Raw genomic sequence first — 24,767 nt, 5'->3', positions numbered from 1 at the left:
CGAGGCGGGCAGGCCCGCGGGCTCCCCGCGCTTCTTGGGCTTTTGTCTTCCTCTGTGTGAATACGGCCCTGAAGTACCCGGTGCGTTTCGCGGGGCTGTCTGAGGAGTGGAGATCGGGATCCCCAGGGGTCCCGCCGAGTCTGGCTCCCACCCGAAACGGATCTTAAAGCAAGTGTCTGCTCTGTGTGTGGAGGTGACTGACCCCGCTTTTGGGACAGCACTCGGGCCCCGTGGCAGCTGGGGGGCTGCCATGCCCGCTGTTAGGGCTGCTCCTCATTCTGCTGGGGTGGGAATAACCTTGAACTTAGGCAGCGTGTTTTGAGTTACCTGTGGGCCTGAATAAATCATGCAAAAATTAACTGAGGGAAAAAAAACACGTTATCCTGTGAAGCATATAGCATCGCTGCCACCGCCTTAGTTACGGTTTTACTTTATTGTGGTGTTGAGATTTTAACCAAGTTGCAGCATGGCTGCCCGGGTGGCGGCCCAGGGCTGGGCAGCCCTCACGCCCCGTCCGCGCCAGCATCTCCTCAGCCCCACTACCGAAGAAACCCACCGTTCTGTGTTCAAGCTCTGTCAGAAGCTACCGTGCATCAGCCACCTCTCCTGACACCTGTGTAATAAATGGCATTTTTAAAGTGGATGACTGTGTTTAGTGCCAAAAGCAACGTGAGGATATTGTGAGGGAGGGGATGAGTGCTCACAATATTCTGCTGAACTGATCTCATCCCTTCCGCTTGCCTACGTGCATACACTCCACAGCCCCCAAAAAACCTACCAAAAGTAAGGCCAGCACACTAGGATTTAAGTTTACAAAAGCTGGGCTTTGCTGGATGCTTGCTCCCTAATTTTATACACAAGCAGAATCCAGATTGTTGTTCCTTAGAAGGAAGCACTGTGCTCAGATGTCACGAGAACCACCCAGACAACAAAACTAGCGATGTTGTTCCACTTGAATGTCTTCAGCTTCTTTCTTACGCCTCAAGGCATAAGGCATTTCTGGTATTGTCACGTATTTGTATCACTTTTTGTAGATATTCACATCAACTTTGTAAAGAGCTACTGAAGAATTTCTGTTGGGCTACTTGGGCATACTAAGCCTGAACTTTAGAAAGGGCACTTTATTTCACTGTAGGACTTCTCTGATGTTGTGTGTCAATATATTTAGCATATATATTTATTTATCCAGTTGAATACTGTCTTTTTATTGGCACAATCACAAATATTTCATATTTTTAAGGGCTAAAGCTAGAAATACATAGAAGTTGAGTTTAATTTGGGGAAAATATTTTTATATGTTTAGCTATTAAACTGAGGATAATCACACTTTACAGTTACTAGAAAATTGTCTTATAACATTGTGAATAGCTTCAGAATAAATGAAAATTTCTAAGCCTTACTTTTAGGAAATGCCTGTTCAAAATAAAGAAGGGTATGAAATGGCCTTATATTATATGAATAATTAATTAGAAAGTACATGTGAATTTAATCTTTATTAGTCAAATGCTAGTGATCCCTTGTAAATGAGAACTTCAGTATTGTTGAAAAGTGATGCAGTTTATGTTCTTTTATTCAAGACAACCATAAGGATAGATAGTAGAATGAAAGTTTCATCCTCATCCAGAAAAGACTTACTGTAACCTAAGTAAAGGCTATTGGTTTGTATGAATTCTGAATATTTTCTATCCATGTAGTTTGATGTCCTGCATGACACAAAAAACATGCAATTTGATGAGAATGTAGAAGCAAGTGATAGCGACAGAGGTTTTCATCAATGTTTATAGTGCTATTGAAATTTAAAGCGCTATCTGAAATTGTTTCATTTTATGTTAAAATGCTTTTGAACAAAACCAGGTGAGGCAGTTCATTGCTACAAAACATCTAAAAACTGTCAGCCACCCTTATGTACTGAAAATGAAGATGGGAAAATAGGCTTCCCAGGACTGCAGCACTGTTTTTAGAGCAGGATTTGACTCTACTTAAAATCCTCGCCAGGGAGGATATTTATAATCTGTTTGTGTGGAAATGAGGAACATAACTAAGCAACTTTTTTCTTTGTGTAGTTTCAAGGCATGTCTAAGTCAGGGGAAATGCTTTCATTAATTCCAGTGATCTCTAAGTCATGCTCTTTATGGGCAAGTAGTAGTTACCAACAAATAACTGATTTTTTATACAGAAACTACTGGGCAGAGTTAAGAAAACACGACAGTCAAGATGTGTGTAGGTGTCAATGAATACACAAAAAAACCCAATCAAACAAAAATCCATGACTCAGCATACTTCAGTACAGCTTACGGAAGGGCTATAACTAGGGTCAAGAAGACTAGATGTGAAGGAATAGCTTAACATCAAATATGCTGTGTTAGCCTAGATGTTTTTGGGACATGATTTATTGTTCTAATACAAGAAATTGTAAGCTAAAGTTGGTTTCAGTGGTGGTCCTTTAAAGGCTATATTTAGCAGAAATGCCACTAAGACGTGCGCTTAAGAAAGGCAAGTTTCTCACCATTTATCCTTCTACTCAAGATTCATGTGGGCAAGCTGGAGAAATAAGAAAGACAGTATGTGACTTGAAGAATATGATTGTAGAGAAAACCTATTAGGTGTCACTTTTTGTCCTGAACCAATATTGAAGCAAAGCTTTGCAATGATTCTGAGATACCTTGTGAGCCTGCCAGTCTTGTCTTTCAGAAGGAATTGTGAAAATTGTTGTTTTAGAATTTGTTTAGTTCTTGTGCTGATGACCTTGCATCTTCATAGCTTTCTGAAGCCTTTACCTGTTGCCCTAAATCTTTACTGCCACTATATGCTGTGAGAACTAACATATATTAAATGTGTAAAATCTTTTTTATGTAAATACATTATTTACAGACTAGCTGATAGTGAGGTGAGATGTGAAAATTTTGTGATCACTTATCTTTGATAACTTACCTTAATTAAAAGCCTCACTTTTGGCAAGAAGCACAGTCTTCCACTGATCTATACAGATAGCATCCAAGAACCACACAATTTATTCTGTGTGCTGTTTCTTATGTAGAATATTTATTTATGTGCAACTTTGAAACACCTCTAAGCCAGAAATGTATATTTTTAACATGATTTGTAACTCTTAATGTCATTGTCTGAATCTCCTGTTGGAGAATCCGTTCTTACTGATAATCTTATATTTGCATTTTGAGATTGAAGGTAGTAAGAAATTAGACTAGCCACTGGTCTAATATTAATTAGTCACATGTTAAACTTTCTCTCTAGTTTTTTGCAATTTCAGGTGAAATTTCCCATGTTCTGTGGGGAAGAAACTGTAGCATTTGATTTCTGAGATATACAGGGAGGCAAAGTAATTAATAGGAAAAGTGAAATAGTGAGTTTAACTGGAAGAGAGTATGACATACAATTAATTAATCCAATAGAGTGTACAGAAACACTGATTTTATATCAGTTACATATTGTCAAATACCATGAAGTATTCTGAACAGAATTACCTGATATTCAGATTTCAGACAATTGGCCTGGATACAGTCTGGATTTGTTCACTTATCCTCAGCACTACTGTGGAGATCTGGAATATGTACTTATACCTCATGGCATAATTGTTGACAGGTATGTCTAGTTTGAATGTTACTAAGTAAATTTTTTGGTCAGTAGTAGCTAGTATTATTTTTAGAAGGCATGTCATCCAGGCAGTGTGTATATAACATTTGTCCTAAAATATCTTAGCAGTTACCAATTACCAATAATTTAATTTGGAAAGTAAAAAAATGCTTGAAGGTTAGGAAATGCTAAGACAACTTGCAGTTGTCTTAGCAGTTCCCTGTCTGATTTCTTTCACCTAATTTCTAACTTGGATGTTGAATGAGACAGGGGTCCCACAAAAGGAAAAGTGTGACCATATAGTGAAATCAGCATTGGTATGTAAATTACAAGAGAGCTGGAAGTGGAAGGGTAAGTACAAAGCTTTTCATACAGTTATATTTGAATGTCCCACTTGCACTCTAACCATCCTGTATTTTTAATACAAAAAGGACCAAAATTTGCGTTCAGTTACGTACAACTTCTGCCAACTCCCTAGTACAGATCAGCAGTCCCAATTAAACTGTTCCTAACTGCACCATTGACTTCTGTCATTCAGCACAACTGTAAGTTTGTCACAGACAGTTTGGGTCCTGATTGTAGGTTTGGAGGGTGCCAGTGGGAAAGCTTGATCATCCCTGTTTCCTTACCTTGTAGTGGTTCCCATGTGGTCTCAGTGTGGGCATTTAACAGTGCTTTGGTATTTGTGGTAGTCCAGCTCAGTGTTCACACTCAGTTACTATCTTGATGTTCTGTTAAAAAAATATATAAAATTCCAAAATGGAAATAGTAATTTTAAACATTGCATTTATTTGGAATATCTGAATGGAATTTCTTGGGACACTTTTAGCCTGCAGCTTTCAACCTACCACATTAAAACAGCTGGTTGCAAGTACTGAAGTGGTTGTAACTCCTTGGAACATTCATCATAAGGAAGAGTTATGATTCTTGCATTTGTTCTTAAACACAAGCTTTATTTTGTTGCCTTTCCTGTTACCATTGTGTTGAATTTTTCATCTCTTTTGGCTATGGTCAACTGACTTTGAATTCCTTTTATTAAAATAAATAGGTTATATCTTCAGTTCTCATATAATGCAATATAAATTTGTTTGAAGTATGCATTGAATTTGTACTTGAACAGAATGAACTCTACTGTTCTTTCTAAATTCAGCAGAAAAGATCAATTCTGTTCTAATGAAAAGGACACAGAACCAAATATATTGTGTTCATGCAAAATTTTCATGTAGGAAGAAGTCTCATTGATAAAATTCTTCTCAGTTGGTAGCAACTAAATGTAGGTTAAAAAAAAAAAAGTGTGATTTTATTTAAAAATCGAAATGAGTACATTTTTGTCAATGCTGGAACTAATACTCTTAAAATCCAAAACAATCTTTGGAATTTTTTTAAATTTCAGCTCCTCAGACAATCTGAGGAAGAATATAAAACAATTAAAATCACCCAACAAATATTTTTTCTTAATTAAAGTTTTTCCCCATGATGCTCAGACTTGATAAAATGGTAAAATAGTATTTTACTAATCTTCAGTAAAGTAAGTAAGTGAAATTCTTACTGATCTTCATTCTTACACCAGTAAAAGGAATTACATATTTAAACTAAGCAAGATGATCTAATGATATCTTCTATCTTTCAAATCTAAAAAATACTAATGGCTGCTATATGGAATTTAGTTAAGCATTACAAATACAAAGATACAAAAATGAAGTGACAGCCTTTGCTCTTAATTAATCTATTCTCTTCAGTTTAGAGCTTTTTCTTCTCCAGTACATGCATACATGTAGGTGTCACTAAAGTTCAGTGTATTTGAATCCGTTTGAAAAATGGATTCCCATATTTCAGTGGGCAGAGAGAAAAAAAAAAGTATGAAAAATGCAGTCATGAAAGACATGGGATAATTTACAGGATTATTTAATAAATTGCATCCTGTCAAGAAGTTCACTCTCATTGAAACTACTGATTTTATTCAGAGTGGTATCAAAGAAATTTCCAGCAAAAGTGTTTAGAGAAACAATGCACTGAGCTGTTTTTCCTCAAAACATCAAGTTACATGGTTCAGTTTTCTGTTGATACCTGGTTTACATCTAGAAGTGACTTGCTACCCCATTTTAGGTCTAGAAATGCCATCCACCTTGTTCTTTAGAAAGGAAAGCTACTTAAGATAAGCATTTGTGTTTATTATTTTTACCTTGAAAACATATTGTGTGGCAGAGATGTGTATTGTTTGGTTTCAGCCATTGCGTTTGCAATGCAGTTGTCAGAGAGAGGGCAGATACTGGAACCCTGCAATTCCAGGTTCACTGGAGCATGATGTTGATTGTTTTCATGTGTGATCTCAGAACAAGTCACTTAACTCTTTGCTCTCTTCCTGAAGTAGTGATAATGTACACGTTTTGTAAAATTGTGATTGATACTGCATTTCTTTATACTGTTTATGTATGTTTTTATTGAAATTGTAGGGGTAGTAGTGTCTTCCAAAGCCCATCAGTGTGAAATATTTATAGTCATTCTTTTCCCTATCTTTCACTTAATTTATTGGTCTTGTGTGGTAATTAACACAACGAGTTAGGGAATACTGGAATATTTTATATTGATGTTTCATGTGAGGTAAAACTGAAGGCTGAGTTGCATTCTTTGCTCAGAAGTCTCTGAAATGCTTATGAATTCAACATATGCTGAGATGTGTTACTCCCTTTTTTTAAGTGGAGAATTTATGCATTTCGGGTTGACCAGTTTGATTCTCATTCTTCCTGTCTTGCATCCATCACTCTCTGTCTGCCTATTCTGAACTTGATCCAAACCCAGTCAAGCCAAGGCACTTAGACTGTCAGTGAAGCTGTATGTTCACCAGCATGTTTCTTTGCAGCCCCAAGGAAAGTATGCCATCAACTTGGATAATCTGCACCTAATGTTATTTTATCCTTAATTTTTTTTTGCACCAGGACAGAACGATTGGCCAAAGATATTATGCAAGACATTGGAGACAATGATATTGTGGTTCTCTGTGTCCTCAAAGGTGGCTACAAGTTCTGTGCTGACCTTGTGGAGCACATTAAAAATCTCAGCAGAAATTCAGAAAGGTTCATCTCCATGAAAGTCGATTTTGTTAGACTGAAAAGTTACCACGTAAGTCAGTAATTTATTTATGTAGATTCTGGTTATGTTCAAAATAAATAATGGACTTTTGTAAGTGGGAATTTCCCCACCCCACAATTGTGTAAGAACAGGGTGAAAAAATTTTTGTTTGAAAAACCTGTAAGGTTTTCTTTCAAAATATTTGCTCATGACCCTTTTTTGGGTCATTTTATGGGTATTATGAATGATGATATGAAGCATCATCCTCAAGCTGGTGTTTTTTCTTATTTAGTCTGTCTTCACTTTTGGACAGAAAATTATGCAAGTTTCCATCATGTAAAATGTCGGCATGTTGTTTGTTCCCCAAATCCTCAACAGTTCTGTCAATTTTATTTTATGTTACTTCCTTTTCCACCCCCATAGTTTGGCGTAACTGCAAGATGATAAACCCAAGTCTTATTCTAAATGTTTGACGTTAAGTAAATGAAATGCTTTCATCTGCATAACATGCATTTTACGTAGTAGCAAGATATACCACTAGATGATGATAGTGTTTTGTAAGAAAATGAAATAAATGCCTATAAATATCTAAAGGGCAGGTGTCAGGAGGATGGGTCCACTCTTTTTCCTAGTGTCCCAACAACAGGACAAGCTGGAGCATAGGAGGTTAAACATAAGTTAAACATAAGGAAAAAGTTCTTTATTGTTAGATTAACAGGGCACTGGAACAGGCTGCCCAGAGAGGTTGTGGAGTCTCTTTCTATGGAGACATTCAAAACCCATCTTGACATGTTCCTGTGTGACCTCCTGTAGGTGATCCTGCTCTAGCAGGAGGGTTGGGCTAGATCATCTTCAGAGGTCACTTCCAACCCTGACAACTCTGTGAACCATATCCAGCGTTGAAGGATTGACTTCTGGTATCTTCAGAGGAAATTATGCAGCAATGATTCATTTGCTTCAGTGAGACAATGACAGTGAGATGACCTGCCTTTTTTTTTAGAATGTGTGATTACAGTTTCTATTTACATAAGCTGTGCATTTACATTTCACCTTGTAGTTCACACTCCATAGTGAGGGAGCATTTCTAGAAGTAAGTTGTCCTGGAAATACCTACATACACTAAATAAATAGAGAGATAATACAAGTTCTTTCTGAGCACAAATGCAATTAACTGAGTCTAATAGTTCCCACAATAATGCTACATCCTTCCCACAGACAGAGGCTGATTGGTTGGGATTTTGCTCTGACCCCAGTGATGATAAACTTCTGAATTTCACAAATCCAGTCTGATTTTTTTCTGTAATGGAAGAGAAGCAAATGAAAGGCTTTTACAGCTATTTGATAGGATTCGGTCTTGGGACTTCTCTTTCAAGAATTAGTCAGGTCTGTGAAGAGCATATGCAATACTAGTATTACACACTTTCCAGCACATGGAAATTATACTCATTTTTTTTTTGTGTACTTATGATGGCACTTCAGTAATACTGCTTGGTAAATAGTGGAATTACATAAATTAGTTATGATTTTGCACCTGGCATATAGGTAATGCACCTGCTTTTCCTATTGGGTTCTCTTATCCAGTATGAAGATACCCTGGTTCTAAAACTTTCCTTGGTGGCAAGTCAACTCTTACTAGCCATACTCACCCATGACCAATGAGTAGTAGGAGATGCTATGTTGTAGAAGTGTGGAAATCTTCACATCAATGCTTAGGATATAAAATAAAACCATATCAAGCTGAAGCTGCAATACAAATTTTGTTATGCAAGGATACAATTATCAAGACTAAGTCTTAGATGATCCTAGCATTTAGTAGCTGTGCATATTTTAGATCTTAGCCTCATTTTAGCAGGAAGGTTGTGCCTTCTGTAGGACTAGTGCTGGCATCCAGTTTTTAGAAAATAAATCCTTTTTTTCTTATATGTGCTTCCAAACAGTTGTCATAAATTTAGAACCTGAAGCTGTGCTTGATTTAGTGCTTGGAACAGTGCATGATATCTGCCTGGTCTTGAGAAGCTGAATGACTCTGCAGTATACATTTGGAATTACATTAATACTGGTAGATTAATTCCATTCGTACTGTTACCAGTATCTGCCATCCTTGGTGTTTTGAGTTGTTGTTGTGTCCTGTCCAGCTGCAGGTTTTAGAGAAATTTTACCTTTTCAACCCAGCTGTAGTCAGAACATGTCAGGAACTTGCTATTACTAGTTTTAAGTGACTCCATGTGCCTGCCTTAAATGAGATTCCCATGTCAGTTTAATCTGTAATAACGTAACTCTCACAGTGTTTTACACTTTAATCAGAGACAAATAATTACATTTTTAAATGTAAATAAAGTCTTGGAGCGTCACTTGTTCCACTCTTTGCCTTTTCTTTTCTTTTCCACTTTCTGTTAAGACTTATTAGTGCTTTATCCCTTCTTCATTTTATAGACCCTGTTCTTATCACATTGTTTATCCTGCTTCCTTTTACTAATCCTTCTCTGTTTCTCTCCTAAAGGGAGTCCTGCTGCTCTTCCTTCAAATACATCTCCTTTCCCCCCTCCAGCTGTTTAAATCCAACAACTAATTTCAGCTGAAACTCATGGGACTTTTTTTCTCATTCCAACTTCAATACTGAAAGGTTAGTTGATTTTTAGAGGTTGTAATTTAAAGTGGAATTTCATAACTTAATCATGTAGCAAAAATGGGATGTATTTGTGACCCGAAGTCAGATCTTAGCATCAGTGAAAGTGCATCTTAACTCCAAAGTATTCGTGGAAAATGTACTTTGATGTCTGGCATAAATACATGATTATAGATTGTAAAAATTGCAAAAAAGCTTTATGTGGTTCTTTGTTTTTCAAACCTGTCAGCATATTTCAGAGTTTAGACACTTAATCAATGTTAAGTTCTGCTTTCCTATTAAGTAGCTGAAAGTTTGACATGTAATTTCCTTTTTCTACTTTTTAATACAAATTAATTAATTTTTTTTTAAAAGCATAGTTATTTTAGATTCTCTGGATATTAATGAGCAAGGTTTTATCTGTCTATAATGACATATGTGCCTAAGCTTGGATATTTTTGTGAAAAACTTCCCTGTGTTTTCCAAGTGTTGTCTTCTTCCATTATCTCAAATTGGCATGTCGGATTACTGAATTTACTATGTATTCCCAGGTAATGTGGGAAGATTCAATTTACTTATTTTTTTTAATATATTTTACTTATTATATTTAGGAAAAAAGTGGAATCCACCTTAGGAAACTGTAACCTAAAATTAATGTGGTTGTAATACTTTTATTCTACAGACATCAGTATTAGTTCTTAGATCTTTAATAGAATTTCTGAAACTGAAACTGGAGGTGCAGCCTGGTCCTAAAGCGTATTTGTATTTCCTCTAGAAATGTTATCGTATTTTTCCATTTGTTTAGTTGTTGGTTTTTTGGGTTTTTTTTCACTAGAATGCTAAAATGATATAGTAGAGAAAATTAAGGAGTTTATACATGTGGATGGAAACTTAAGAGGCTCAGGTGTAGCTCAAAAAAGGAAAAATTTGGTGTGCTTAATTGTAAACAAAGTTTATATATGTAAATTGAGAAATATACCATTTACAAAGATACACTTGATAACTCAGATTTTAAAGGCTTCTTAATCAGAAAGACATATTAAAAATAATTATGAACTGGAAAAGAATCATGACTGGAAGATACTTGAATAGTTTTCCTCCAAAGAAATGTGATTTTTGGAGGAAACATTCCTTGTAGACTTACAGATGATACAATATACTTGTTCTTGTTTAATTTTGTGTATTTAAGAAGGTAAAAAAAAGGGCATGGTTTAAGTGGGGATTTGATTAGAGGCTGTATGGTGGCTTTACAAGCATCTAGCACAGCCAGCAAGTTAAAAGAAAGCATAAAGGTGAGAGTTTGAAAATGTGATGATAGGAATAAACTGATACGGAATTATCACATAGACTTAAGAGTAAGAGTCAGGAAGTAGATGGAGAAGAAAATAAAATCCACTTATAGAAATCTGAATGGGAAGCAGCACCTCGGAGTTCTATGAGGCAGAACAAAGAAAACATGCAGTGTTTTGAATGAGTTCAAAAGTAGTGAGAGAGTAAATATAGTGGGTAGACAACCACTAGAGTGGCCCTCATGCAAAGTATGATGCAGGTATGGAAAGCTGAATGCCAAGTTTTAGAGGAAAACGATGTATTCTGGAAACACTGACTGAAGAATACACCAGCAGGAGAGGTGAGAAACATGGATCCAGAAATTCTTTAATGTGTTTGTGATATTGATAACTTTAGCAGATTGAAGAACTAATGCGGAAGAATCCAGAGGGAAATACAACAGAGGAAGCAGGAAGATGTTTTGATAGGGTGTTTACAAATTAACAGATACAACTAGACAAGAAAGAATGTTTGAGGAGAGAGTGAAGAAAGGAGTAGAGGGACGTGGATATCATGAAGGGAAGGGCTGAACGAGATATTTTTTAGTTAAGAAAAATAGTGTGAGAACCATAGGAGAAGACTAGAGTGTTCACAAACAATAATTAGAGCTTCTCTTTCTTCAGAGTGGAAGAAGCAATTTAAGACAGGCTGACAAAGGTAAAGGCTCAGTTAGAGCTTGAAACAGAAGAGAATGATTTGGCTTATCAATCCACTACTAATAGATGCAATAGCATCACCTAATCCTGATCCATGGGTATGCCAAATGTGATTGTTAAACCAAAATTTGAGTTTAGAAAGGAATCTGAAAAATTAAGTGGAGAAGCAGAGGCAGTATGCGGAGTCTGTAGACTTTCTTGAGAAGTTCTCAGCAACCTGTCATTAGGAGAGAAAGAAAATATGTGAATTAAGACTTCTTCAGCACACAGATAATGGAAGCTAAAAATGGGAAGAACCATACTAAGAGTCATCAAAACTGGTGGTGGGAGCTGGTGGAAGAAAGGAAGAACACCAGAAGCTTTTATTAGGCAGGCCAGTGTGCTTTCTACATGCATTACTTCCTGTTCTTGTGAAACATTTAGTGTTCCCATCCATCGTTGTCTGTTTGATTTTCTTAATCACTGTATTTTACAAAGTAAGTATGACAGTAAACCTCGCATTTTGGGGAAGGTTAAGTGAATCTCAGTGGCATAGCTTTTTTTCACTGAAAACCATGGAGAGCTCAACTAGGAGTGAAAGCAATAATTTTCCTTAAACTTTTGTGATTTCTTTGTTTTTTCCTGTGTGGACTAAAGTGATAGAAGACTAGTTGTCTCTGTTATTTTGAAATAACACTGTGAAAACAAGGTCTGTTATGTTGAATAACTTTGAGAGTACTGCATCCAGCTCTGGAGTCCTCAGTACAGGAAAGACATGGACCTGTTCGAGTCCAGACTATGGCTATGAAGATGATCAGAGGGCTGGAGCACCTCTCCTATAAGGAAAGGATGTTGGGGTTGTTCAGCCTGGAGAAGAGAAGACTCTGGGGAGACCTTATTGTGGCCTTTCAATACTTAAAGGGAGCCTATAAGAAATATAAGGACAGACTTTTTAGAAGGGCCTGTTGCGATAGGACAAGGGTAATGGTTTCAAGCTAAGAGAAGGTAGATTCAGACTGGATATAAGGAAAAAAAAATTTACAGTGAGGTTGGTGAAACACTGGAACAGGTTGCCCAGAGACATGGTAGATGCCCCAGCCCTGGAAACGCTCAAGGCCGGGTTGGATGGGGCATTGAGCAACCTGATATAGTTGAAAGTGTCCCTGATGATTGCAGAGGGGTTGGACTAGATGATCTTTAAAGGTCTCATCCAACCCAAACCATTCTACGATTCTATGAAATTGTGCAGTGCACTTCTGAAAAAGGCTAGAATGTGAATTGTTGATAACCTGATTGTTATCACAGTTGTTTATTCCATTTTGAACATAGATGATTACAGAATATTGATCTGTTTTTCATATAGTGTCTGAATAGTGGATTATAGAAGAATATAGAAGAACATCAATAAGATACTGTTGAAAATCATCCTGAAAAATATTAATTAACTTCAAAGACCTATTGCTTGCTTGGGGGAAACTTCTAGAGGATTATGTGGATTTGGTCAACTAATGTCATTATTTAAAATAAATATATTATTTCTGGTTTCCAGAACATAACTAATGAAAAAATCTCTGAGTTGTTATCCATGTACAATGGTTTCCCTGAAGTCTGTTCACAAACAAATCCGTTTATATGATCTGTTTCCTCTTCAGCCTCCATTTGTTTGAAATATATTTACAACTGTTGGTTGTTAATCTTGGCATAAACAGGACCATTACTGTTGCAATATTCTGAAAACATGCAACAAAACAAGCACTGTTTAGTAGAAATCTGAATGTTTGACTATATAAAGCCATCTCAGTAAATAGTTCTGGCAAATCTCTTTTCTGTAGGTGTAAAGCAACAGAGGGATTTTATAGTGAGTATGTTGAAAGTCCACTGGTAAATGTAGTAAAATAATTTATGTTTCTGTCCTCTACGTTTACTTCTCATACACCATTACTAAATACTTATATCTTAAAAAAACACAACAGCATGAAGCATCAGACTATCATCAAAGCAGAGAACAGTGCAAAGGTCTATTCCTGCTTTGCATAATAACTGGTCCTTATTCAGTATAATTTTACAGTTCAGAACTTGTGTGGTTTTTTTTTATGATCAGTATGAACCTGACAACAGAATGTTGTCATCCTGATCCTAAAAAGCAAGTCACTTCAAAATGGTTTTATTCATTTAGCAACACAGAAGAAACAACTAGGTGTACTGCGTGGATTTACTGATTCATATCTATACCCAAACTGTACACCAGTGTTACAATGATTGTTTATCTCCATTCCTGTGTGTCATGAAAACAGAACTTATGATCTCCTGAGAAAAATATGCATCCTGAGATGAAAGAGAATCCACATTAGCTTTTGCACTTACAGGCTTTTTCTTGGGCAAGTTGCGAGTTCCCTTTATTTTGCTTCATGTGCCAAGTTTAGCTGATGACTGTGTCATTTTCTGGACTGAGTCGCCCTGGAAGGATTACAAATTGCAGCCTACCTGGTAGAATGAATTTGTATCAGCTTGAAGGGCAAATTATGCAATAATTTCACAGGATGGAACTCCAGATTATCTGTGAATTATTAATTTGACCTGCAACAAGTATTTTCAGAATAGACAAACTGTGGTTTATTTGATTTGGAGAGAAGTTGTGTGTGTAGTAGACATTAAAAAACTAAAATATACTCCAACCCCTAAGATTCTATGATTCTTTTAACCTTTTTCAGAGGCATGGGTTACAGTCAGCACTGTAGATAGTGTACACCTGTAGAGAGGATTTTGTAGTGTGAATTGCTTTTAGATAGTAATAGGCAACAAAAATATGACGTTAATTTAGTCCACAGAAGCTACCAGTATCAAGGATATGGACCTTAAAGTCATTGCTGTTCTTAGAAGTGTGTTCTTGTGATTGTAGATAGTGCTGCCAAATAGATCTTACGGGCAAGCTAAAGATGAGAGATTTGGGACTAGAAATCTGCTGCCAAAAATTGCCAAAGGGATTTTATGGCTATTTTTCATGGCTATGAATGGATAAAATAGCATTTGCATCTTTTTGAGTGAAAGCTCTGTGAAGTGTTCAAACCTGCTAAAATGAGTAGAATGTCCTTTACAGTCCTAAGCCAAAGATACTCGTGAGTCTTCAGCAGGCACTGATGCTATGTCTGTATCCCAGTTATTTCATGAAACTTAATAAGACCTGAGATGGTTAAGAAGGAAAGGAAGAGTGGAAACACCATGTTTTAGGTGGATAGAATGTTTGGAGATTCTACAACTCACAGTCCTTATAACTGTGTTCAATGTTCATTTTCCAAGTGTTAAGACGTATTTAAAAATAGAATATTTTTCATGAAAGAGACAAAAAACACTTCTACGTGCAGCAATGTCTTACTGCAAAATGTCAGCCTCAGAGACAGTAAGGCTTTTCAGAAAAGCAGTTGAACATGTGTTAGCGGAAGTTGTCCCTAAAGCTTATTCTTGCAACTACATGATTAATTTTTTGAAGAAATTTACAAAAATGTAATGAGAAGAACAGGAATCTCATTGGTTAAATTGTGGATGCTGTTATTAGACTGAACCTGCATCTACAGTGTAATTCAGGCAACTTTGAGAATAAGCTCTCCTGCCATATTCATCTGTACCTCAGATACAGATAGTTAGTGGTTTGGTCTGAAAATGAAGACACTGAAAATGGGTCTGTTTTCTGACTGCATCTGCAAGGGCTGGAACAATGACAGTCTCCAGTTCATTGCTCAGGGTCTGCAGTGCCTTCCTGCCAGCTCCGCTGCTTCTGAGGACTTTCTGTCTCAGCCCAAATGAGACCTTTTATGAGAGACCTATTTGAATCACTTCAGCTTGCTGGGTTCATTTTTACTGACCCAGATGCACACACGTATTTCAGCCTGGTAGTAGCCCCTGCCACAGGGAGTTAAAAACAGCTGAGGACAGCTTGTGGGCAGTAACTTCTGTCATCAGCACAGCTCTTGATGGAAAAAGAAGTCTGCCCATAGTCAAGGGATGCTCATTACCAAGTGTGCAAACCTCAGACTCCCCTCTTATTTGTCTGAGAGATAAGTTTCAGAGGCATCAGAGGGAGCATGGATATTTCAAACCTCATTATTTTTGTGAACCAACCTACTTTTCGTAGTGTTCTAAGGCAAATGGAAGAAGGCTATACTATGTGTAATAAAATGTGACCTTAAAACTCAGTGTCATGAAACTTCTCAGATCTGGAGGCAGATGCTCTCCTTTCTAGGCATCTAGAGCTTCCATTTAACGTGATGGCAGCGTTGTGAAATACGAGAGCTAAAACTCATCACTTGCCCAAGGTTGTTGAGTGTGAAGAGTAAGAAAATGTTTCTGATTTAAGTTATTTTAATTCAAACAAACAGTATTTTCCTGCTGGACACTGCTTAGGGGCTTGAAGTGTTGCTAATAATATAAGTAGGCGTTAATTTATGGGCACAGTTCAGGAAAGGTTATAATAAGCCTATATTGCACTCAGTTTATCAAGTTTATCTGTAATGTAAAACTTACTCAAAGAGGGGTGATCTCTGTAACTGGATGCATCAGATAACACACCTACACACCACTTAAATATGTTAGCACCATCTGAATCCTTGGTGATTTGTTTTAAGTATGAGTAAGTGTTTCAATGACTCATATATAAGAGGTTCGGGAGAACCAAACAGCTCAGCTGGGGGAGAGCTGAGTAGGAAGCGGCCTGATTGCCATGGGGACAGAACGAGAACAGATGTGACAGTGAAGGCAGCCTGGTACTGAGCTGTGCTACAGCTCTCCAGCAGTATCAAAATATTGTTTTAAGGCATTCATGGGGCATATTAAAGCAAGAAATTACTTGCCTTGTCAAGATACTTTTCACTTTTATCTCCTGTTCCCTGCTTAGGTGTTACCTTCCTTTAGATTGATTTGTGATTTTCAGCTGTGAAATTCTTTTTTTCTAACTGAAAGAAATTTACAGTTTCCCTGTATTTGGGTTGCTACACTGTTACGCTGGACTTCAGATCTAATGCAAACTCCGTAAGAGGTATTTTCTAATCTTTCTGGAGAAATTTGTCTCCTCAAAGGTCACATTTTTCTAACAGGATGTAATGTTTTCCTTTTAAAAATGTTTTGCAATTTGAAATAAATGTTTTAGATTACAGTATGTTACAGAGGGCAGAACTACTATGTGTAAATGGAGTTTTCGATCTCAAGTTAATTTTTTTGAAGTTTTTTTTTAATAAACTTATTCTTGTGAGCTTAAATATTTCAAAATATTTCAATTTTTATTTCAAAATATTTCAATTTTTATTTTAAAAATAAGCAAATCCAGGTTTCCAGAACATCTTAACATTTGAGACTGTGGATATTTTTTAAATTGGTCAGTTTTAGAACAGGTTCAAAGCATCAAGGGATTTCATTAAAAGCATTTAAGAGATCATCTTTTCTAACGGTCAAATTCTAAAGTTCCATGCATACAGTATTTGTTGTAAAGCAGTGGTTTGTTACAAAGCCTAAGAAGTTAAAGTTTAGTCTGTGTAAAATTTTTTGTTTCATATTCAGCCAAAAATACAGCAAGCTACTACTAAATTACGACATTTGCAGCAATACTAGATGTCAGCATTAGGAGAGACTGTAGTCTGTATTTTCAGCCTGCTTCACAGATTTTTACAGTGATAGGGAGATAAGCTTTTAGCTGTAAGAAAGGTCCAGAACATAAGGGTTGCTAATTTCGTACAAATAAGCTCTGATTAATTTGAAAACACCATGACATGTTTACACATTGGAAAATACCACCTTGATTACTTATTTGAATGCTACTAATGCTGTTTAGTGTGTGGGTTTTTATATTAAGGTCTGAAATGGTGCAAAATTGATTAAAATAAGCTGGAGGATTCTAATTTTCACAAGGAATCCTATGACTCTTTTACTTGCATCTCTTAAATGCTGTTTCTTGTAACAGATCATAGCATGTGCAGTGTTCACACAGAGCCACACCCTAGGGGTGCTGCAAGGCATAAACCAAAAATATTACTTTAAAGGAATCTAGCAATAACAAGAAGTACTGTATTATTGCAGTGCTTACCTGTGTGACCAGCACTGAATTCTTTTGACTCCTCATTTGATAGACTGAAGTTAGAATATTTAAATAGAGAAGGGATACTATAAAATAACCTTGCAAGAAGTGTTATCTAAGTTTCCAAGTTGTCACTAGCCGAGGGACTAAACAGAGTGATATGAAAGGGAGCACTACAAGATTGCAGGAGTCAGTGATACACTCGACTCCAGATTGCTGGAAGGGACTAAGTGTTTGAGGTTTTTATCAGTCTCATCTTTTGTGAACTTGCTTACACCTATCTATCTGTTTTCTCAGCCTGTGGCTATTTGACAAATTTGAAGATTCTTCTCTTACCTTCCTTTTATCACCAAATCCTAAGAACTGCTGATAGTCAGGGTCAGAAGGTTAGTGCTTTGTGCTTAGTCTAGAGAAAGCTGTTTTCTCTTGTTCTCGCTGAACAGGAAAGTTATAACACCAGAAAACCTTGGACTACACTTTGTGGAAAGTAACCTGACTTTTAAGGATGTATTGTGTTTCTGATTTATATACAATTAAAAAAATTCTGTATCACATGTTCTTTATTTCAGTTCTTGCTAATCTTTTTAAGTGTACAGGTGCTGTTTGTGCCTTACAGTTATATGTGGTGCTGCAGTCTTGCTGTCTCATTCTTAAATGAAACAACCCATTGGACCCATTGAACTAAGCAATATATAAAACATATTTGCTGAACTAGAAAGGAAAATATTAAATAATGTATGCTTTATAATCCTTATTAGCCAAGTTAGCTGGTCTAAATTCTGCTGCAATTTACAACAGTTTGGCCCTTTCCCTGGAGATGCCAATAAAACTGAAGTAATATTTCTGTCTAGGTATTTTAAGGGAAGGTTTACCCACAATAAAACTACAGGGATAGATCATGTATGCAGTCGTGTTTCTAGAAAATCTTCTTTATTTGAAAACATTTAAAATATGGAGATGTAATGTATGTGAGTATATGAAGGGTGAGTGCAAGGAAGACGAAGACAGGCTCTTCTCAGTAGTTCCCAGTATCAGAATGAGGGGCAACAGGTACAAGTTGGAACATAGGAAATTCCATTTAAATATGAGGAAAAACTTCACAGAATCACAGAATCTTAGGTGTTGGAGGGGACCTGGAAAGATCATCTAGTCCAGCCCCCCTGCCAGAGCAGGATCACCTAGAGGACGTCACACAGGAACGTGTCCAGGTGGGTTTTGAATGTCTCCAGTGAAGGAGACTCCACTACCTCTCTGGGCAGCCTGTTCCAGTGCTCTGTCACTCTCACAGTAAAGAAGTTTTTTCTGATTTTTACTTGGAACCTCTTTATAGTGAGGGTGATGGAGCACTGGAATAGGCTGCCCAAGAGAGTTGTGGAGCCTCCATCTCTGGAGATACTCAAAACTCCCCTGGATACAGTCCTGTGTAAAGTGCTCTAAATTATCCTACTCCAGTGGGAGAGTTGGACTACATGATCTCTAGAGGTCCCTTCCAACTCCAGCAATTCTGTGATCTATATTCTGTACATCTACAGAACTTCAGTAGAAATACCATGTTGAACACATGCTTCCAGCAAAATAAGCGTGTAAAGAATTTACAGCTGTTAATATTTGCATTTGCAAATTTGTTCTTAGTTCGTGGTGTAATCTTTATTAACCGATGGTAACTGCATTAACATTGCATGTGAGTTCACTTCTGTTGATGTCTGAGAGTACACACAAGAGAAATCAATTCCAAATTCCTTTTTAGGAAGGGAAAAGTTTCAGTGCTTCATTAGACACCAGAGAATGTTCGTGGAAGCAATACTTAGAGGGGATGAATTTTCTAGTATCTATTTTAAGATGTCTTGCCTTCTTTGAATTAAACACAGAGAAGGTATGCAAGAGTCCTGGTACAAAATAAATTAGAGAATATGTGAACAGATTATTGTAAACAATCCTATTTATGAAGTTTAATAACTTGCTGTTACCCTGAGAGTTGTTGAAGCTGAATGATCTGCCTTGCTTTTACAGCAGGGAAGAAGCATACACATTACCCCAGGTCAGCTGATAAGGAGGACCTTGCTGCCAGTAAGTTCACTGTTTGTGTTTCTCTGCCCAAAGCCAACTTCCTCGTTGCAGAACTCCAGCCTTCCCTGGCACTGGACAGACTAGCCTGAACCTCAAGCACTTCCAAAGCTGTGCGGTGGAGTTTTTTGTTAAGGAGCAACAAGGAAGAAAAGGAATACAAAATAAGTGAAATCTTCATATTAGTTATACCGTAGACCATAGAGATGTATAATATGTCTTACATTGCAGTAACTGGAGCTCAGATAGATAAACCTACACCAGTTTAAAATTTACTGTCTGAGGTTATGCTGGCAATAGCAGTAAGACAGATCTCAGCCCATCATAGTCAGCGGTGCAGTTACTAAGCAGCTCTAGAAGGCATTGTTATCTCAACTTTAAAGCTAACAGAAGTACACAAAACATTAGTGCTTCAGTGCAAATGTACCTTTACTGTCCCTGTAGGATAGGTGATGTTCCAACAGTGGGTGTATGCCAGTTTACTGTATTTGATTTCCAGTTGGTTCATCACTGTTGGCTTGTTTGCAAGATTTTCAAAGCACCTCCTACGAATATATCAGTGACCCTGCACTTGATTATTTTGAATGTGGGTGTGCCCTGGAGGTTTCAGTCTGCCTTTTGGTGGTGTACATTTCATTCTGGGGAAGCAGAGGCATGCTTTCCAGTCTTTACAGGGAAGTGATCCTTATCATTCCCACTCATTTGCACAAGTTTCCAGCTTAACAGTACTTACTAGTTGTCCTCTGAATGCTGATACTTGAGTCTGGATAGTCCTTCTAGGTCCCTGCTATGAAACCATGACAGTCCATGTACTGACCTACAGTCTTAGGGTCCTTTGTTCTTAGCTGTTGTTCTTTAGAAGAAACCCATAGTGGTACCAGTTTAAGTGTGTGTTGCTTCTAAGTATGGCATCTTATGTATCGCCACTCCATGGATTTTCTTTCTTTGGCTAATATGCTTTATATATCAGTTTGGCTTGACCTAGTAGTCAAAATGGGTTACCAGGTGATGTATATGCCATACTGCTGCTTCCCCAGCCATCTTACTCATATATTGAAGCACTTCTCAGGAGGCAGGCTGCAAAGCAATTAGGTTTCATACTAGGGTGTCAGCATCCAAACTGGAACATAAAAGTTTTCATTTTAATTATCATGTTTATGACTGAGATGGTAAAGCATGGTCATGTAGCAAAAGATTATTATAGTTATTGAACAGTATGTAATTTCAAAGCAGAAGTTATTATAATTGCAGATACATCTATCTAAACTCTGCCAATACCTGCAATTAATTTCTGCAATGCTATTTTTTTTTTAATGCAGAAAGCTTGGGTGTATAATTAATCAGTTTGCCACAGTAAGTCTCAAAGAAGTAATTTTCTCTTTAAAGAATGTAATAAGACATTGCTTCTCTGGTTTCATTTTTGAAAGGTATGAAGTGGAAAGAAGTTTCTTGTCATGTCTGCTCTGCTTTCATCTGAGCAGTATGCTTTTTCTCAATTGAAAAACATAACTAATAGGTGTTAACTTGTATGCCAGAGTACACAAGTTCTGCTTGGGTTTTCTGTAATTTTCAGTTTTGTTGCAGCAGTGTATTGTAGCCATGTATCTGAAAATTTTTAATCCGTCAGTTGTATCCATGTGATGTTTCAAAGTCTCAGCTTTTCTTCACTGTATGAACTAGCAAGAATTTTGTTCAAATCTTCATAATACCTTGTTAATCGTCATCTCCTCTTTGGCTTTAATACCATCCACCTTGTTCCCTCAGTGCCATTCAAAATGTAGCTGTTCAGATCACCTTCAAAGCTACTTTTAGTGCAGCCTACCCAGTCACTATCCTTCCTCCAGTATCAAATGCAATGGACTGGAGCGTAGCAAATGTAAGACCCATCTATAAGAAAGACAGAAAGGAGGATCAAGGAAACTGTAGACCTGTCAGTCTGACCTCGGTACCAGGGAAGGTCATGGAGCAGATCATCTTGAGTGTTATTAGAAGACATCTAGAGGATAATGAGGGGATCAGGCCCAGTCAGCACAGTTTCATGGTTTATGAAAGGCAGGTCCTGCCTGACAAACCTTATCTCCTTTTATAACCTGATGACCTGACTATTGGACGAGGAAAGGCTGTGGATATTGTCTATCTGGACCTCCAAAAAGCATTTGACACAGTTCCCCACAGAACTCTCGTAAAAAAACCTGGCTGCTCATGGCCTGGATGAGTAGATGATCTGTTGGATCAAGCACTCAGCCCTAAAGGCTGTGACCAGCTCGCAGGGGAGTTTGATGGGGCACCAGTGAGGCTGGGCTCACCTTTTGGTTCATTCAGGTAAGAATTGTGGAGTAATGAATGGGACTGTTGGTAAAGTAGATGGATAGTGGAGGAGGAGAAAATATCACAAAAATAATTTGGCATCTGGGTTTTTGGAGGCTTTTCAGTTTAGGTTTGTTTCCCACCCACCTCCCTCAGTTATCTAAAACCAGACTGTGATGTTCTCAAACACATGTTATTTGAAAATTAAGAAACATGTAGTAGGGTGGAAGCAGTGCAAGACTGCAACTCCCATTAATGGCAGGTGGATCTAGGTTTAAACTCACTTATATTAGAAAAAGGAAAAATTGGATAATGAAAACACATTAGCACATGATTCTTCTGTATGATCTACCATAGATCTGTGTCTTAAGAGTCCCCATTTGTCAGAGAATAATTTTTCAACTTGGAAATTAGATATAATTACAAAAATCTCTTACATCTTAGGACACTGAGCAGACCTCCACCCTTATATAATTTTTTCCCTGATGCCCATTAAAACTAATGACTTGACATTTTGAAAAGCCTCTTGTCATTGTAGAGAGGTTGGTGCTGGCCTCTTTTCACAGGTAATCAGTGACAGAACAAGAGGGAATGATTTCAAGCTGCAACAGGGTAGGTTTAGATTGAACATTAGGAAATACTCCTTCATGGAGAGACTGGTCAGACACTGGAATAGGCTGCCCAGGGAGGTGGTTGAGTCACCATCCCTGGATGTGTTTAACAGTTGTTTGAATGTGGTGTTGGTGGATATGGTTTAGGGGAGAACTTTGTAGAGCAGGGATGATGGTTGGACTTGGTGATCCCAAGGGTCTTTTCCACCCTGAATAGTTCTATGATTCTATGATTTTATTAAAGCAAAACAGGAGAGGTCTAATAGTCACATCTTTTTTTGTTAAGTTTCCCTGATTAATTGTGAGGGAAAAGGTGTTTTTTTTTTCCAAGAAATTCCGTATGATCTATGCAGACTGTAGTAAATAAACATGTGGTAATGACCTGGTGTCCATATTTAATCATTTAGTTATGTAATTAACTGGTTATGTTAGAGGCACTTTTTTTTTTTTTTCCCCACAATTAAATAATATTTGTTTCAGTGAGGCCTGCATTAATGCACTCCAGATTCTCTTTCTTTAGAAGAGTAACAGATGTTCACAGTTTGGTGCAATTTTCAGAGAAGCAATGCTGTTTATAAGAAATTTTCCTGAGACCACCCAACTCATTTCACTTGTAACTTGAACTATGTCCAAGTGTTGATCTCAGGAGATATAAAAGAGATGTAATAATTCTGTGCCCCACCCACTTCAAAAGACATGACTTTGTATAGATGGAATTTAAATATCTATACTTCAAATCAACATAGAAAGCCAAAGTTTATCTTTCATGCCTTGGAGAACAGCGGTGGAAATAGCAACATTCTTGCTTTCGTTCATCAAGTATTCATAGGATCTAAAGATGTATATTGACAATGTCTAAATTAAATAAAATTATACTATAAAATGAAGAAGTGAAAAAGCACAACACTGCAAGTAAAAATAAATAAATTGAGATTTATCCTGGAAAATGCAGATTTATTAATCAAAGAAAAAAAACCAGAAATGCTGTATTACAGATATAGCTTGGGATGCTTTGAAAAGGATCATGTCTTGTTATAAACAGCTTCAATAAGTTTTGTGTTGCATTAACCAAAACATAGTGTGAGTTTTATATGTCTCCTACTGGGACATTATATTGAGTGTGAACCATTTAACAGCAAAAATAGTGTTGATAGGGCTTAGGGATGTTAGAAGGCAAGTACTGAGGAACTTTGTGAGATAGAAAATGAACCTTTAATTCACGGCTCTGCATTTACAAGAAGTCCTAGAGACTCAATCTTATCCATTTTGTGAAGGTATGAAACAACTCCAAAAGGAAAAAAAAAACAGCTCTGAATTACTTGAGACAATGAAAACTAAACACTTCTGAATTGACAGTAATTGATATTGAATGAAACAGTACCAAAGTTTTTTTTCTTTCCTGACATTTATTGTACTTTATACTTGACATTTAGTGCAGTGTTACTTTGAGATTATAAACAGAGAACTCAGAAAAAAGCATTGAGAAGTTCCCATGGCAACCATAATGAACATTATGATTGTGGTAACGTGACATGGTAGTATGGAGGGTTGCTGTTTGGCAGGTATGTACTTTGCAGAAGGAGTTAATTGATAAATGTAGAGATTGTTACAAATGGCATTAAAATAAATTACCTGTTTGGGTTTTTTTTGCAGTGAATTGCATGATGCAAGTAATTTCTTTAAATTTCTTGAAAGCACCTTGACTGGAGGGTTCTGAGCTGTATTTTTCTATATGGTTTTTAGATGCAGTTAATACATAGCCCTGTCCTCTGACAGCAATTGTTCTCCAGTCAGAACATGAGAATTTTCATAATTTTGTGCAGTGGTGTCACAAGAGTCGATGTGTAAATATGCACATTGATGGGATGCTCTGATCCCCCAGCTCTCAGTGGCGTTTGTGTTTGCTTAACTGCTTGCCAGCAATCAAGATGCTATTTCAGCATCTTCCTTTCAGCTGGAGCCAGAAATACCAAGTGCAAAGGAAACAGTGCTTCTGTGAAGACTGCTGAAAGAGATTTTTTTTAGTTGAAAATAAATAAATACATTAATCATCGCACCTCACTGTTGTGTTTGTTCTGTTTTGGTTTTCTCTATTTTTATTCTAGCAACTAAGGGCAAACTGCCCCTTCAGTAATTCATGTATGGTAGTTGTTACTTAAATTCCAGTCTTTCTCATTTGGAAATGAAAAAATATTTTGTCGCTGCCTGGTTACACATGCCATGATAGATATTAGCAACTACCTGCTTTTTATAGTCTTGACCTGAATATGTCTCTGACTTTTGGAGAGTGACCTGTCTTGCTCTGCAACAAAAGGCTTATGCTTGCTAAGTCTGAATGTAAAATTTTCTCTATCTCCACTTTTTAGTTAGTTTAAAAATAATCTTCTGAGAAATCAGTTTCTTGCTTTTGGGTTTTTTTTCTATCTATTTGTCTTTACAAAAACAGGAGAAATGTTGAAACTTATCTTAGAACACATATGGGATGTAACCTTCAT

At 37.0% G+C, this 24,767-nt stretch overlaps 1 protein-coding gene across 1 annotated transcript in view; it reads left to right on the top strand.

Moving 5' to 3' along the window:
* The window catches only part of PRTFDC1 (phosphoribosyl transferase domain containing 1), a 54,816-nt gene that overhangs the window by 5,808 nt on the left and 24,241 nt on the right, over positions 1 to 24,767 (top strand). The window contains exons 2-3 of the mRNA XM_010007021.1: positions 3,494 to 3,600; positions 6,528 to 6,711. Of these exons, the coding sequence (XP_010005323.1) occupies positions 3,494 to 3,600; positions 6,528 to 6,711 (291 nt within the window). The remainder of the gene's footprint in view (positions 1 to 3,493; positions 3,601 to 6,527; positions 6,712 to 24,767) is intronic.

Source organism: Chaetura pelagica, unplaced genomic scaffold (assembly GCF_000747805.2).
Source record: "Chaetura pelagica isolate M959 unplaced genomic scaffold, ChaPel_1.0 scaffold17, whole genome shotgun sequence".
Lineage (NCBI taxonomy): Eukaryota > Metazoa > Chordata > Aves > Apodiformes > Apodidae > Chaetura > Chaetura pelagica.
Note: the sequence above shows the minus strand (reverse complement) of the source record. Positions and strands in the feature narration are given on the sequence as shown.